At 39.9% G+C, this 18,195-nt stretch overlaps 1 protein-coding gene across 13 annotated transcripts in view; it reads right to left on the bottom strand.

Moving 5' to 3' along the window:
- Positions 1-18,195, bottom strand: part of MTUS1 (microtubule associated scaffold protein 1) — a 167,239-nt gene that overhangs the window by 25,997 nt on the left and 123,047 nt on the right. For 12 of the 13 annotated variants that reach the window (XM_048226309.2, XM_048226315.2, XM_057303509.1 and 9 more), the window contains one exon: positions 7,629-7,843. In XM_048226309.2, the coding sequence (XP_048082266.1) occupies positions 7,629-7,843 (215 nt within the window). Of the gene's footprint in view, positions 1-678; positions 948-7,628; positions 7,844-18,195 lie in introns of those variants that run through there. The other variant, XM_026508445.4, reaches the window with a different exon arrangement.

Genomic DNA, 18,195 nt, shown 5'->3' with positions numbered 1-18,195 from the left:
AATCAGTTTAAGATAAATATTTAATGTTCTAAACATATGCACTTATATGCACTTTGTCCTGTATTTGCAAATAAAAAAGTTTTGTTACAAGGCCAATCCTTCTAAAAGGAAGATGCGAGTTTCTTACATAGCTACAGCAAAAAAACTATCCTTTTAAAAAAAGACAAAATTAAACTAATTTTACTCAGCTCCACATTATTTTTTCTAAAGATTATTTAATTGGAGATCAGCTATAATTGTAAGGAGATGTTAGAGAAACAAATCAATGAAAATCAGGCAACTGTTTCAGTATCAAAAAAGCTACTATTTATCCTCCAAAAAAGAACAATTTCCAAGTTACCAGCAACTCAAAGCAATCACTCACACACACATGAATACACGAATAAGAAACACGGACGAATAAGAAATTATCTTAAAAGGCAGATTCCCTACCAGCAGGGCATAACTAAGGAAAAGGCAGAATTCAAAGGTCTCTGAAAATGCCCTCGCCAGGGTCACCCAAGACGGAGCTCCTGCCGCATCTTGATCACAGAACTGCGGAGATCATGAGACCCAGTCTTTTGCAGGCAAGAGTTGCTTGTCATGCAAAGCGTTCCCCCCCCCCCCCCAATTCCAGACAACCTCTGCCTCAGTCCCTGACATTCTTCCAGAAACACACTAGAAGCAAATACTAATTACCCTTGTTGCTGCACATGGAGGATAGAGGCACATTTTGCTGCTGGAGCAGCCCATTTTCCAGCTTCTGTCTCCAACTGTCCCCACCCCCCGCACTGTCCAAGAAGTGCACAGGTGGCCACACCACCCACCAGTCGGGTCTGCCTACATTCAAAGCTCTACCAGGAGGAGCGCCATTGGTCCCCGGTTAGCCTTACTTCACGTCCTGCAGGTTACCGTATGCCTCTCTCCTGGCAGAAGCTGACTCTGCAGCCTCTGCCTCTGGCACAAGCAGCCTGCGATTACTTAAAGCCACAGCCCTTCATTTATGAAAAACGAGAGCCAGACATTAGACTGATCGATGGCCACTTACTTAAATATCAGCTGGTGCAGTGGAAAGAAAAACTGACCTTCTCTGCCTGGATAATGGAGTTATTTTTAGATTTGTGAGCCTTTTTAGTCCCCCTCTTTATTTGAGGTCGTTAGATTATCACACTTACTAATAGAAAAGAGAAACTTGTTCTCCAAAACCTGTACGCTAAAGGAGCCTATGAACTAGGGGAACAATCCGAGTGTGTGTTTGGTGACTTACAATTTAAAATGACATTACAATGAAACGAATGGTGTTTGCCGCGAAATTTAATTTGAACGCTTAGAACATGGTCCACTGGTGTTTAAAGGGAAGTGTGAAATGCCGATTTGAGAGCTGAAGATCAGACATCTTCTAAAGCTTTTGCTTTTTACTTTGTGGTGGTCTCTCACTAAAGAGCCGAGGAAGCTGACGAACGAAGTGCTAACGCCGTCACATGGGTAGTTAACAGTGATTGCAATTTAAGGAACACTTCTTCATTGAGTACGTTTTGCCATTAATGGTACTCTAAATGCTTGATTTTTAAAGTGCAGTATTAAGTTGTTCTGGAATCACAAATCAGTGAGTCCAGGTTTTTAAAAATAATCAAGTCATGAGTTTTCTAATGCAGAGATTAAACTTTGAGGAAAATCAATCTGGATAAAATTGGAAGAAAAGCATATAAAAATACATATAATACATGCTTCTCCTGATCTCCTAAACTTAAGCCTTAATTTTGTTTGCTTAGTAATCTAGTTCAAGTAAATATCAGCCAGCTTTGTCACTCCATGTCAAGAAAACCAAAAGACAGCTTAATATCCACGAGCAATCCTGCAACATACTCAGGAACTTGCTTAAAATTCACTTTCCAATAGTTAAATTGTTAGTAGAAGGCAAAGCTGGGAAGAAGTTAAATCACTTATCAAACTTTCATAAATGTGAAAAGTGAGGACTAAAAAATTAAGTTGGTATTTAGTTTCCAGGAGTAATTTTGTGAAAACATTTACATCCTAACACAAATACATACCATGTGATCTCTTGGCTTCCTAGAGAGATTTTGGGGACCAGGAATTTACTGAACATGTGAATATTTTCCCCAACTCTACCACACTCAACCTTCCTGTCCTCAATGCCCAGAAGCCACTGATGTCTTCCAAACTCTGTCAATGCGAGTACACAGTGACAGGAAAGCCATGAGGTCATCCTTGTCTCTTGTCTAAATGGGTTGTTCCAAAGTCAGTCAGTTCTCCCTAATGTGTCTTGAGTCTATCACACTTTTTCTACTAGTGCTACCTCCACCCCAGTTCTGATCTCCACCAATGCATCCCTGCACTAGTGAGAGCAACCCCCCATACAACCTTGCAGAGGGCTGCTAGATTCATGTTCCCTATTCTTTGTACACATAAATGCCCTCACTCAAAAAGAGTATTCCATGGAGGACATGAAAAGAAACTTTACCCTAGTTCCAAGAACCTCAATCATCCAGATCCTGTTTAGACTCCCAACTCCTTCCTGTTCCGTCCAAGTCACACTTGCCACACATGTCCCACCTCCACAATCTGGAATGTGTGGTCTTTACCTGACCCATTATACAAACCTCAATGTCAATCACAGTTACCATCTCCGTCCCCCCAAAGCTTAGAGAGGATATTTATCTTTCTGAATTGATTGGCAAGTTATTGCTCTGTACCAGTTAATCAAGGACCATTTAAAATGGTGGGAGAAACATGAAAGAAATTTAAGACATGGTTCTTGCCTTCAAGAACCTTGGCACCGGGGCACCTGGGTGCCTCAGTTGGTTAAGTGTCTGCCTTTGGCTCAGGTCATGATCCCAGCATCCTGGGATCAAGCTCTACATGGCAGGGGCGAGGGGAGGGGGTGTCTCTGCTCAGTGGGAAGTCTGCGTCTCCCTCTCCTTCTGCCCCTCTCCACTTGCTCTCTTTCTCTCTCAAAAAAAAATTTTTTTTTTAAAGAAGCTTGGGACCTAGATAGAACTAAAATGTCTATGCTCAATTCTTCAGTCATCACTCAAGGCAGATGGCCTCATCTGGGGGGAAGCAGTACAGGATAATGGAAAAACCAAGGGCTTTTTTTTTTTTTTCCCCCAATATCCTACGTGAAATGCCAACTGCAGTGTCCACACCACAGTGTCAGTTTCTGCCTGACTCTCTTTGGGAGCTTGCCCTTTAAGATACCTATCCTTTACTTGTAGATGATAAAAACACATTTTGTCACTTAGATACCAATTGCCTGTTTCTTTGTATTCAGCTGCTCCTAAACCAGTGTTTCTGTCCTAGATGATAAACTCTTTATAATCTGGATAACAAGTTTATTTAATCCTCTTTGTATTTTAACATGCAGAATTCCACTCTGTGAAAAAAGAGAGAGGTGGGTATCGGGATAGAAATATGTTTTTCTATGCATGCATTAAATATATGAAGTGCTCCAAGGGAAAAAATAGATTCACTCTAATTTAATTAGGAGTCCCTGGGACACAGGCACTTAGTGTCTGGCTGCCGTCCCATCAGTGGGCCTGATTCTGTTAGCTATGGAAAAGCATCAACAGCACAGAGGGGTTTTGCAGAAAAGATCCATGGCTCAGATGTGTGCTGTCTCTGACCTCCTCCCCACCACTCACACAATGAATCACGTCCACATTTTTTTTGTTCTGAGACATTTTTACTTATAGTAGACTGTTAGTGTCATTCCAAATTCACCTTATTTGGGTGCTATTTCGGCTGGACTTCAGTTTGGCTGTTTGTACAGAACACTGCGCAACTATGCAAGGATAAACCAAGAGTGGGAGCAAACTAAAACTAGCAATAGTGTGTCCTCTGGGAAACCGAAAGTGTGGTATTCGTTTCCAAATTGATGAGACACTTATTAGAACTTATACATAATGAATTATTGTTATTAAACAGACTTGCAACAAAAGAATAAGTCACAGTTCTGGGATTCCCTATAATCATTCTTACCCATATTCTAATGCTCTAAAACCATTTAGAAAAACGTAGCAATAAGATATATGTGCATATACAGATCAGTCTACACCTACAATTTACATCAATCAATCAATCAATCAATCAATCACTTCTACATGGGTGTGAGAGAACCAAAGGGTTAAGAGGAATATTGTTCTGAAGAAGTACTTAACTTTTCCCCTGGTTATGTCTTTCCTTTCTGTTTTACAATAGTGTCCTGTACACATTAGGCAATCAGTAAATATTTGCTGATTGGTTATAAAGAGCAAAGAACATTTACATAACAACTTTCTATGTTCATCTTTCCATCTGGGAGTCCATCCTGGCCATTCACTTGTTCGTTCAGGTATAGACTGCATGTCGGTTACGTATAAAGCCCTGCCATGGCTGCTGGGGTGGTTTCCTAACAAAGAACTAGACACAAACCCTGCTCTCAGTGAGCTTTCGGTCTTAAAAAGCAACAAGTGCAGATGGTTATCTGTAACTTAAGGTACAGAGTGACAGAGAAATGTAAGTGCTCCTAGAATCCAGAAGGTAGACAGAACATAGAGCTAGAACGGCCAGGAAATAAGAGGGAGATGTTTTGTTTTGTTCTGAAGATTTATTTATTTTAGGGAGAGAGAGAGAGATAGAGAGAATGTGTGTGTGCATGCGTGCGAGCAGGGGGAGGGGCAGAGGGAGAGAATCCTCAAACAGACTCCCTCCTAAGCGTGGAGACAGAGGCAGGGCTGGATCCATGACCCTGAGATCGTGACCTGAGCCGAAACCAAGTGCCAGACGCTCAACACACTGAGCCATCCAGGTGCCCCTAGAAGAGGGAGTTTTTGAGCTGAATTTTAAGAAATTCAGTGGAGTCACAATTAAATGGGCATTAAAACCTAAATCAGGTGCAAGATGAAATTCACATACAGTCAAAGTATCCCAGAAACTCAGTAAGAGTTTGCCCTGTCGTAGACTAACGAAACATCTGTCAGTATGTCCAACTGAGTGAGGTTTTTCCTCTAGTGTTTGATCTACTCCTTCTCTAACTGGGCATCTGATCAAGTGTTTGGTTTGTGTTTGCAGGCCAGGTTGTATGGGGAAAAAGGTATCTTGAAACAACAGGATCACACGGACTGTGGAAGATTCATGCCACGTGAGGGATGTAGGAACCAAAAAAAAGAGCAGACACTGGTCTTTCATCTCACATCCATTCCTGGGCCTTTCCTCACTGAGGGGCACGGAAAGCAGGTCTGCATGACCTATTCAGTTTGCATTTTCTACTTGGTTGCTCATATAATGAATTCATGTGAATCAAATGTAGATAATCATGGGATGCTATTCGAAGAGCTGAACATGTAGGTATTAGGGAGAAGGGCAGTAGCCCAGTAATGGTACTTGAACCAAGGATGAAAAAGTACAGGAAGTTCACAGGCAATTTTGAGTTCCTAGCGTCCTAGACCCAGGTTCAAGTCCTGCTCTTCCTCTAAGTAGCTGTCTGCTCTATACTTCCATCTTCTTCTTAGGAAATTCCAACTTGTGTCTTTGGACAAGATTTAAAAAGAATGTCTAGAACTTCGTAAATATTCAACAAATGTTATATCCCTCTTGCTTCTCCTCTGCCTCACTAATTATACAGCTAGAGCAGAGTGGCAGGGAGGTGAGGCTAAAAAGGGCAGCTCGTGTCGAACTATAGAGTCTTATATTCCAAGTTATACCCCAGAGTCATCCAGAGGAAATATAATGTGAGCCACGTATATACTTTGTTTCCTAGGAGCCACATTTCTTAAAGATTTAAAAGATTAAATTTTAATGTGTTTTATTTAAACCAGTATATCCAGCATATTATCATTTCAACATATAGTCAACAGAAAAATTATTTACAAGGTATCTTACACCCTTTTTCATACTGTCTTTGAAATCCATGTGTATATTTTAATGCTTGTTTGCAGATCTTAACTTAGCCTTACTGCACTTCAAGCACTCGGTAGCGTCATAAAGCAGCAGATACCATATTGGACAGGTCAGCTGTAGACAATGGCAAAACCACTGAAGGTTTTAATCAGTAGAGTGCTTTGGAAAGATGAATCTGTTAGCAGTGCTTGGGGTAGATCATAGTGAAGACAGTACAGGCCTAAAGCCTAGTTAAGAAGTTATCATAATCCAGTGCACAGTTATCCAGAGTCCGAACAACGTTGGCATCAGTACAAATGGAAAAGTGGGGATAAAGGGGAGCAACACTGTGGGATGAGGGCTCACGGCACTCAACTCATCTCACGTGGGAGGGAAAGGAGTTGAACGAGGGGTTGGTTAGGCTAGATAGAGTAAAACAAAGTAATTTGTTTACCACAAAACAGACAAACTAATTGTTTCCTACATTTGACATTATGTCATTTCCAATTTAGCTTACTTGGTTATATAAGCCAGCTTTCCAATTCCTTCCTTACATATTAAAGAGAAACAGGACTATATACGACTGCAATAAAAACTAGGTAAATGCCTCCATCTCCCTCTCAAAAAATTTTTTTTGGACAAAGCTGTAAAATGTTCATCAAATATTGATCTTAACTATTAGCTTGGTAACTTGCAAAGGCACGGACCAAGTGCCTGGCTTGACCAAGGGCCTGGCTCCCCTGTCCCAGACTGGCAAAGGTATCACAGTAGCCTCTGTAGAAAAGGAACATAGGTTTGTTGGGTTGAACTGAACTACAGAACAAGAAAACGGAACAGTTTTCTTCTCGAGATGTTATGTAATACCCATCTTTTCAGACTGTGATTAAAAAACATCTAAAGAGGGGTGCCTGGGTAGCTCAGTAGGTTGAGTCTGACTCTTGATTTCGTCTCAGGTCATGATCTTAGGGTCATGAGATCCAGCCCTGGGTCAGGCTCCTTGCTCATCAGGGAGTCTGCTTGAGATTCTTTCCCTCTGCTCCTTCCCCCAGCTCAAGCGCGCATGTGCTTGCTCTCTTTCTCTCTCTCTCTCAAACAAATAAATATTTTACAAAAAATATCTGAAGAGCTGAAGTGTAATCTCATCCCAGTGTTTCCCCTTAGATAACTGCAGTTTTTGTTGGTAGGCCAGTAGCATATGTTCACAGAAACTTGGTTTTCTCAATGAATTTTAACTAATCCCTAAACTAACGTCCTTGAAGAATGTCAGGGAAGAATAAGCAAGCAAAGAAAATCTGTTTTGCATTTGTTGTACCACAAACTATTTTAGGAATGGACAGAAATTCTCAAGAGTCCCCAGACCCATACTGGGAGTTACCTCAGAAGTGTTCTTTGACCCATAAAAATTATCAATCTCATTTTTCAAAGCATTAAACTAAAGGTAATATGGAAAGCTATGTACAGTTAGACAAAAAAAGAAGTGAAAAAATGATAATGTTAATATAGGCTGGAGATGTATATAACAATTATCTTATGCCATTGTTGGTCTATGTGATTCTGGAAACAAAAAGAAAGTAGGAGAAATGTTTCGATCCCAAATTTGTAGAGAGTGACTCAGGTATCAAGTGAGTTGACAAAGCATCATTGGATGAGTTATATCTGCTCTTACCCTTCATTAACTTCAAAGTATTCCCAAGACAAGAGCATGAACACTGCCCCCTTCCCTGCACCCCTCACCTCAATGAGAGAGACTATTTAGAGGCAGACATCCTTACCTCAGAGAGTAGGCGCTGAATCACAACTGTTAATGCTTCAAACTTGACGTTACCACAGGAGAGAAGCTGCTTGAGCTGCAGGATAAATCCACTTTGGTTTTCACATTTTGTTTTATACTGAGCCAACTCAAGTGTTTTTTCAGAGGACAGCACATCTGGAGACGTCTGTGTCTGGATACACAAACTTCTGGGATTCTTTTGCCTGCCCTTTTCAACTGTAAAAGGAATAAGTATACATAGGAAAATATGTGATTTTAATTTTTATAATCATTACCATCTGGGTTCAAAAACAACTAGATAAGCCACAGAAATGCATTTGAGCTATGTTTACATAAAGAAAGCATATGGATCAGAACAGGAATTTATCAAATATGTAGATGTTTGGAATTTATAAACACAGACAATGTCTTTAGCTCTGACTTTAAAAGATTTACATGGGGCAGAGAATTACGTATGTGAAACAAACAGATTTGGCAATCCAAAAGCATGAAAATTATATGCAAAATAATGCTCATATCACAGTTTCTAATTTTCTAGGTAAATTGGTACAGTAACATGGCTGCGACAAGTCCTCTGACTCTATATGCTGATCACATATGCTGAAAGAAAAAACACAAGTGATTGGACTTTTAATGCCTCTCCCTCCTCCCATACATTTTCTACAAACTTTTCACCCTTTCCTCCTGATGGCCTGATCGTTACAAAGATTTATACTGCTGATGAGTCATTTCTTAATCTCTAGTAAATCATTATGTGTATTGAAATCTACTCACATTTTGCCCCTTAAGTTCACTGCTCAAAGTATTATACTTTTGACTGTCCTTTTCCATTTTCTACAAAACACAAGCGTTATTGTTTTTCTCCTCTCCAAGTACTAATAATGGCCTATGTATTTTTTTTAAGCTCATACTAATACTCCAATCCAACTAAGATGCTGTGCTAAGTGATTATTCGCTTTCTACACCACGGTATCCTGGGAATTACTCTATTTTAAATGAAAAACTATTCCGTGGTGGGACTAGTCCAAATGTTTCAGTCACTTTAAATATCAAACAGAACTGGAAGAACACAAAACAAGCTGCTTAGCTTCTGGAAATAAGTAGGCCAACTAATCAAAACAAAACTAAATCTGAAAAAAAGATACAAGAAACTAAGAAAAAAAATGTTCCCTTGTTCTCAGAGGCCTTCCCTACGACATTCACATTCTGTGGCAACAAACCAGCCTAAGAAAATTTTATAGACAGGAATTATTTTCTCCAATTTTTCAGGGGGAGGAAAACTAGAGTAATTTCTTGAAGGAAAATAAACCTCAGTATTCATGCTCCAAGAACCAATGACAAAAAGCATTCAATATATTCTTTAAAAATGGGGGGGGGCTCTCTTTTTCTATGGTACTTTCTATGGTTAAACAATTCACATTTGTATTAATACTTGATAATTCACTGTTCTAAAATGACTAAAATATCTTTTGTGTTTTAAAAATACTTCGGGGGCGGGGGCGCGCCTGGGTGGCGTAGTCGTTAAGCGTCTGCCTTTGGCTCAGGGCGTGATCCCGCGTTCTGGGATCGAGCCCCACATCAGGCTCCTCCGCTGGGAGCCTGCTTCTTCCTCTCCCACTCCCCCTGCTTGTGTTCCCTCTCTCGCTGGCTGTCTCTCTCTGTCAAATAAATAAATAAAATCTTTTAAAAAAAAATACTTCAAGGGGAAAATTTGTCCAGCAGTCTTTTTTAGTAATCATTAATAGCTGTTTAGCACTGTCATTGCCAAAGCAGATGAAGAAAGCAACCAAGTTCACAGCCATAATACTAAAGTCCTGAAGGGAGAACTTTATATAGAGTCACGTATTAATGAATTAATGAAAAATAATCTAAATATTTTACAGTTTGTCCAAATATCTGAAATTAGTATTCCTTTATTTTATGTCATTTCCTAAAAGGTTCTTAGGAGTTCTATTTCTCATGTAACATATAATAATTACATAGTGTTTTACTTCTAAGTATTCTCACTTTCATCCACCCAGTAAACTCTCCAGAGGGAAAGCGAGGTTCAAGGGGAAGGACTTGCCCATGCTCGGATGGGCAGAACCTAGCCCCAACACCCATTCTCTACTGTTTCCACCCACCTTGGGAAGTGGAGATGGGGTGGAGACGTAATATAAAGCTAAAAACAATCATGTGTGCACTAATTGTAACAAAATGTTACTTTATTATATCACACCTGGTATTTGGTGACTCTTCCTTTCAATAAACCTACACGTAGATAAACATCTGTGTTTTATATGTTTGTACAAACTTATGTAAGTTTATAGTTTATATAACTTTATACAAACAGAACAGCCAAAACAGCTTTTAACTCTTTGACCATTTCCTGTAACATACTGCAGATATAAAATTCATTCTCCTGACATCATTGCTATATGCCATATTAATAATACTTACTGAAATATTCATTTATTGATAGATTGTTTTGAGCTTATCATTCCCTGACCCCCTTAACAATGCTTGATTCTCTTTCTAGAATTTCTATGCTAATTAACTTTATTATTTAACACAATATCAGAGTTTTAAAACTGTTAGGTTATAATGATGTACAAAATCTGAGATGTAAATATTTTATATGAACATTTTTGAAGAAAGAATCCTTTAAAACTCCTGCCTACTGAGACTTCCAATTTCACTGGTCAGGTTCTAGTACGTTATATCATAGGGAGATAAATTTAATTTATTAAACATTGTTTTTCTACCTTCCGGTTCAAAATACAGGTACTCTTTTTTATAGCACCAGATTTTATATTTTCTTTCAAATTATTTCTTATACCAAAGTTAGGCAATAGCTACATATTATGTTGGTTTCTTTGCAAACTAAATTTCTTTCACTGCATTGTATTTTTACAATTTACTATAAAGTATTTGCTAGTAATATTGTTTGGATAAATTACTTGATATTATCTTTTTTTCTTATTAAATGGTTAATTCCATTTCTAACATTATTTTAAAGGAGATAGCATTATTTTTCTCTTGGTTTAAGATCAGCTATGTTTCTCAATGTACATAGATTTTAAAATAATACATCTATATCATGTTAAGAATCAGTCCACACTGAAGTGTTTAGGAAATACAAGCTGGATTTGCTGACTCTATATTAGGCCTCTGAAACCATCACGGCTTTTACTACCCTCTATTTAATTTGATTCATTTTGTTAAAGACTTTTCTTAAGCCATAGTGGCTTCAAATTCCTAAGACATATTATTTAATTAAAAAATTTGTTTTACTATCTGAAATGTAATTCCTCCCCATTTTTTTTTTTTGAGGTATAACTGACATTTATATTTAGTTTCAGATGTGTAATGTAATGATTCACTGTTTGTATATACTGGGAAATAATCACCCTTAATAGTAGTTAACATATTACCAGACATAGCTACAACTTTTTTTTTCTTTATGAGAACTTGAAAGATCTACTCTCTTAAGTTTCAAATACACAATACGGTATTATCAACTCTAGTCCCATGCTGTACGTTACATCCCCATGACCTATTTATTTTATGACTGGAAGTTTGCTCACCCATTTCACAACCCCACCCCATCCCCCAAAACAAACTTAATTTTTTCAGATATGTCAGTCCAACAGTGTAAGCTGTTTCCTAGTTTGCTGCTGAGGATTCAGATGGCTTAAGTCCACAAGTGAAATCAGTGATTATATATTTCCTTTATTTTATTTTGGTTGCTTTAGCTTTTTGTAACAAAGTGGCATCTGTGCTTATAGAAGTCTTATCCTCCATATTTTGGAACTGTTAACTGTGTCAGGACATGTACACTCTAGAACCCAACACTGCATTAGGAATGCTGCTAAGATCACTCTAGAATGAATGTTAGGTAGTTTTTGTTAAGGGACTCCCTGGAAAACATCCACTGCCCGAGTCTGACTGCACCCCCGCCGTGCAAGGCTCTTGGTGCCCTGCTGCTTCTCATCTGTGCTTGGCCTGGTTACTGTTTCACCTGCAGCTGCAGAGCTAAGGTGTGACTCTAACAAGGGAATTAGTGGAGGAAGGGCACCTGCGCTTCAGTAAAAGCCAGCTGTCCACATGTCAGCTGCCTTTTCTCTCAGGCTTTCTTAATGGCTGGAGAACTGGCATTTCAAGAGTCGGGGAGCCCCTCATATCAGCGTGAGCTCTTAGCTATCCAGCCAGGAAGACCTCAAACGCCCCCCCCCCCCCCCCGGAACACAGCACTGCTCTGCCTCAGTGACTGAAATCGTCAGACCTGTGCATCATGAGGCAGTTTTCCATGCTACCCACCAAGAGTCTCATTCGAATGTTTAAAACAATTCTGGTCATGTCTGTCCGCGTAACTTTATACACACAAACAGACGTTTAAGAACAATAAAAGCTTTGTGATACGCCTTCTCGAACACATCCTAGCATCAACTGTTGAAATCATAGCTGGTCAGCAAGAATTTATACTATTGTGAATCCTACAGAGAAGTGCAATGACATCGACTGAAGGACTTCCACCGCAAACTTGTTTGCAAAGGACAAGATCAAAAACAACCCAAATGTCCATATAGAAGATGGTTAAACAAACTTCTGGTACATTTATATAGGGAAATATCACAGTTGTAACGGAGAACTAGGACACGCTCTGCGGTAAATGAGAAAAACGCAGTAAAGAGCGCTGTAGATAGAATGCTCTGCTGTGTGATGATGAAAATATAAGAGCACATTTCTATTTTGCTTCCAAATTCACAACATTATTGCATAATACACATACAAGTACTAACAATGTTAACCTTTTCAGAAAAAGAGAATAGGAACCAGACAGATACGAGGTGTTCTAATATATTTTCTATACTTTTTAATCATGGGGTAAACACATCATCTTTTCAAAATTAAAACAGTATTTTTTTAAAGGTGGTTAAATTGGGGATGCCTCAGTGGCTCAGTTGGTTAAGCGTCTGCCTTTGGATCAGGCCATGATCCTGGGATCCTGGGATCGACTCCTGGGATCAACTCCTGGGATCAACTCGCATCAGGCTCCCTGCTCAGTGGGGAGCCTGCTTATCCCTCTGCCTGCCGCTCCCCTGCTTGTGCTCGAGCTCACTCCTGTGCATGCGCTCTCTCTCTCTAACAAAGAAAATCTTAAAAAAAATAAATAAATAAGGTGGCTAAACTGAATTCTGAGCACTTAAACCCTTAACTCCTAGCCATAAAAAAAAATGAATCTGTGTTTCTTCCTTGGGGAATAGAGACAACAATCTAAACAATACAGGTTTTTTTATACGTGACAACTCAAAATACATTTACATTTAAGGAGGAAAGAAAACACTGACACGTTATTCTTCAAAGAGTACACATTTTCAAAATTTAACGTAAGAGCAAATAAGCAAACAGACTGCCCTCTACTTAGAGCTGAAAATCAACTTGTGACCTCAATCTTCTGCTCCATATACTGTGCTCCCTAAGGACAGAATCGTGCCACGTGGTAGCTGATGACCGAGTTTGAGCATCTTTCCGCCCTCCTCACTCCTGGCCCAACTGAAGATCAGAGATGATGCAAAAATCTCCAATGATGCCCAAAGCCAAAATGCTCATAAATAGGGTACTTCATAATACTCAAAAATAGCTTCCCTTAAGTCCTACAGGAGCCATGATTTATAGAAAATCAAAATATGAACCAAACTTGCCCCTGTGTCCCCCTTTTTAACATGTTACTATTTTGGTAATCCAGCTGTGGTTAAAAATAGAAAATAATTTATTATATCCATTAACGGGACATGTGATTTCAAAGAAACAACTTACTCAGAAACCCTTAAAATTGCATATTACCTTCTACCTAGATCTGGACATTCATCAACAAGATAATTACCAATATCATGTCTGATCCAATCGTCCTGGGACTTACTCTAATGATATTGAAGCCTCCATCAAGAAAACAAAAGTCATGAATCAAAGATATGTGCTTACTTGAAAACCAATTGGATAACTGTTTGCTATCTTTGTTCCTTCTACTCTAAAACCTCAATTTAATAAAATTTCAAACTAGCCCAATGAACTTATTTATCATTGTCTTGAAGAAGGTAGTTGGGTAAAGAGGAATAGGCCCCCTTCTCAGGCTCTAGTCACTCAGGCATATGGATCCCCATGTCAAGACAAAAAGGTTTTTGAGAAAAACTTAACCATTAAGACATGGACCAACCTATTACCTGCTGAAGATACATCCGTCTTAAGGTCAAACAAGCCATTTATTGAATGTGCTGGCTTCCCAAATAGTAAAGTCAAGTAAGAGACAAGACCAGCAAAAATAATTTGCCTTGGCTTCCACGAAATGCAAAACCATACACTGCGTTTAGTAACTAACGTTGTCTAGTTTTTTTGTATACCTATTAGACCTGGTCATTTGCTCACTAAATATTGTTTGAAATCTACCACGATAACTTTGCTGGGTGGTGGGAGGACCTGCCCCGGTGTCTTGTGGGGGAGAAGGGAGGCACGTAGAGGAAGGTGGTGTTGGACAGGCACACATGAAGACCACCCGCATCTTGGCAGAATCGTGGTTCCCTCAAGGGTATTCATCTCTTCCTGTTCAGCTCTCACAGAATCCACCCAACTGCACTGAAAACTAATACATGTGGGGCAATAAAACGTAGGTAATAACCAGTGGGCTGGTGAGGGTCCTCTCCATCTCTGCCAGCAGGCTAGACAGACAACCGATTCCCTTCTTCCTGACTTAACCTGACCTAGCACTCCCAAAACCCTTAAAAGGGACACCTGTCTCTACATAAGTTCCTTCAGTCCATTTCCCAGGCATTGGATGATGGGCACTTGTCCTGGGATAGAGCATGGAGACAAAGCATTCAATGGGAACTACTGGGCAATACATGTTCTAATACGAGGGAGGATCCAGTTCTGAGCACCCAAATGACTACTGTTCATTCAGTAAAATGTCAATTGGATGTGCTTCTCACAAACTGGTCCCTGCTCTTACGGAACTCTGACGCATCAGCGAGAGAGATGCCGTCAGCAACGGCAATACGATGTGGTAATTAGCTAACAGAATCGCGTGAAGAATGCGGTGAGAGTCCAGGTGGAGAAACACCCAGATCTGGGCGGTCAGGAAAGGGTTCAGGAGGCAGAGTTTGCATGGGCATTTGCACATGTGGCAGACAGATGAGCAGCAAAGGCCAGCAGAGGCGCTGGGGGCCCTGGACGCTCCCGGAGTTGAAGCACGATGAGGCGGCTGAAGCATAAACAGGATGACAGCACCTGTGCCACTCCAGGGTTTATCATGGAGGCGGCAGAGGACGACGCTGAGCGGGGCGCCTGGGGGCACCGTGAAAGAGAGGACAGGTGCACCGGGAGGTCAGGAGGAAGTCCCAGGAAGAGAAGCCCTGGGTCCGTGGCAGTGAGAACAGGCAGCAAACGGCGCGTGTGTTCACGGGCCAGAACAGGCGGCCTTCGTGACCAAGGGCAGCCCAGGTGGAGCCGCGAGTTTCCAGCTAGGAAATAACTCCAGAGGAGAAGATGCGCACGTGGGGACGAGAGCGAGGGCGGAGAGCGGGAAGAGTCTGCTGTGGGACACAGTGAGGAAGGCCTTACGACATTCTCTGACCTCTGCTCTTTAGGCTCCAAAAAGGGTCCATTCTAAACTCACCTGCTCCGTAATACTCTCCAAATTTAATCATCCACAGTGTCATTTTCCTGAGGAGCAATCAGCTCTTTATCTGTGACTGTCCTGAATGTTGCCCCGACACAAGTGTACTGACACACGCTTCCTACTTGCAGCAACGGAAGAGCAAACCCGTGGTAATCTGTATCATCTCACCAAGATAGTGGTTTAAGTTGTCATTCAGGTCCTCGATTATTACCTAAGTTTACTTTAACCTTCGTAGTGTTCCTTTATTGGTTTACTCTAAAAGAATGAATAGTAATCACAATGTAGAAGCCACACATAATTTTTTCTCTTCTAAGTAAGTACGGTATTTATTTACATGAAACATTTCAAGCTCAGGAAAGCAATATTCAGACTTATAAAATTACCCAAGCTAACTCTTTTTGGAGGTGGAGGGTAAGACTTTAAGACACCTAAGCATTTAAAATTTTACATTACTATAGTTTGTCAGAAATATTTTGTTGGGGCGCCTGGGTGGCACAGCGGTTAAGCGTCTGCCTTCGGCTCAGGGCGTGATCCCGGCGTTATGGGATCGAGCCCCACATCAGGCTCCTCCACTATGAGCCTGCTTCTTCCTCTCCCACTCCCCCTGCTTGTGTTCCCTCTCTCGCTGGCTGTCTCTATCTCTGTCGAATAAATAAATAAAAAATCTTAAAAAAAAATATTTTGTCATTACTATAGTCAGAATTTGTTGCAATGATTTGTATTACTTTTTAAAAAAATTTTAAGTAGATTACAGAACAGAAGGTATATTCATATTAAAAACTCCCATCTCAGAATAATTATGCTTACACAATTTTTCCTCAAAAAAAAAAAAAAATCCAAACTTGACCTTAACCATTTTCCATGTAGCTGGCAGGAAATAAGCAGATTCCTCATGTTATTAAAATGAACTACTAACTACAAAGAAAACAAATTCATTACCTCCAGAAATACTTTTAAGAAGATACCACCTCCCTCGATTGTTGGTTCTCTAAATAATCCAGATGTTCACCTTAATGTTAAGTTTATGAACTTCAGGACTAAAAGAGCATAAAAATGGAACAGAGCAAAAAAAAAAAAATCTGCAAGTAATACAATTTTAGTCCTGTAACATTAACAATTCTGAAGATACTGAATATAAACATTTTCACTGTAATCATCTAACATCAAAATTTCATCAGAAACAGTGGAATTTCATCAAAATTTCATCAAAAAAGTAGAGGAAAAATCTGAATTTTTATTTCAACTTAAAGAGGAAACAAGTGTCTCTTGTTATACTCACTAGATATGAACAAATTGGATAGGACTTTTCACAGAGCACAAGGAAAGGAATAAAATATATATCCACTGAGTTCCCACCAATGTGAATGACATGCTGTTTCTCAAGACAGCAGCCATTGGTACTGGCTTTCCCCCCTTTATTATTAAACAAACTATCTAAAATATTAAATTCTAGCCTTTGTGTGCACTTTTTTTTGTTTTTGTCTTAATGATCATTTTGACTTACCCAAATTAATAGGCGGCTAAAAAACTGCTTGACATCCCAAAGCCTGCTTATACCAAGAAGTTCTTTTGATTTCAGTAATTGTGACATAGACCCACATGGTGTCCTTTTTAATTCAACACATAGAAGACTACAGCACCGAGAATAATATTTTGTCACCATTAGGAACTTATTCCAAAACAAGAGCAAACATCCACAAGGCCCTTCCCTTTGCAGTCCCTACCTCACGCGCATTTGCTAGTCTGGAATTTTTGAACGCTATCTCTTCTCTGACTTTCACATCTCGAGCGAGCCAGCTCACATGAGGTCACCATGGTGCCCGTGAGGCCATCCCCTGTGGTTCCGTGCTCACTCAAAGCCACTGATAGTGTCCCTAACCACTGCATCTGTGTTGCTGCAATCCCATGTTGCCCAACAGGAGACCCAGGAAAACGGCATGACTGAACCCAGGGGCATGCAGGCCTAAGACCTGAGTGTGGGGGAAAAAATGTGCCCCAATGTGCCAAAGTGGATCAAAAATGTGTATTAAGGACCACAGACTACCTCACAATTGAAAGGAAAAATAGCCAATTAAAAAAAAAAATCAACTTTAGAAATTTTTATGACACAAACAATAAAAAAGAGAAGTTTATTCTCAAAGTACTGACCAGTTAAGGAAAAGAAACTGAGGAGACAGGTGCCTCAAACTCAGGTCACCAGGGAACAAAGGGGAAAAGGCAAGTCTCTCAACCCAAAGAAAGCTCTATTAGTCTTCATTTTCCCAAGCACTGGATATTTGCTATTTATAAAAAGGACTCTCACATGCTAAAATAACGCAACATATCACCTAAGACAAATACAGAAAACTGATGTTCAAATGTTGGAAATATTTCACACCACATCTGACGTCTTTTTTTACCTAATTAATAATGTGCGTACTCAATGAAACATTTAACTCTAAAACGTGCTTTAGAGCGAACACAAAGTATTATAATCTGTATTGTTTTATTTATAGAGTGATTCTCTATTAACCAAAATTCAATCAGAATATTTCAATTGTTCTAATTACGTATTTACTAAATTTTCTTGCCATATTCCTGTAGTTGCTGCTCCTGGTGAAAGACACTCTTCTTCTTATCCTGAATCCGACTCCAAACTGTAATGTATGACGTACTTTCCGTATTTGTGAGAAAACAGATTCCTACATTAAAACACAACTTAGTGTAGTTTTTAAAAAACTTCAGGTATGTGAAACTTGTGAGTTATGTCTAACTTCTAAAAACTTATCAAAACATGGGACATCTGGGTGGCTCAGTTGGTTAAGCGTCTGCCTTCGGCTCAGGTCATGATCCCAGGGTTCTGGGATCGAGTCCCGCATCGGGCTCTCTGCTCAGCGGGGAGTCTGCTTCTCCCTCTGCCTGCTGCTCCCCTCGC

The sequence above is a fragment of the Ursus arctos genome, unplaced genomic scaffold (assembly GCF_023065955.2).
Source record: "Ursus arctos isolate Adak ecotype North America unplaced genomic scaffold, UrsArc2.0 scaffold_27, whole genome shotgun sequence".
NCBI lineage: Eukaryota > Metazoa > Chordata > Mammalia > Carnivora > Ursidae > Ursus > Ursus arctos.
This window is presented reverse-complemented; position numbering and strand designations above follow the sequence as displayed.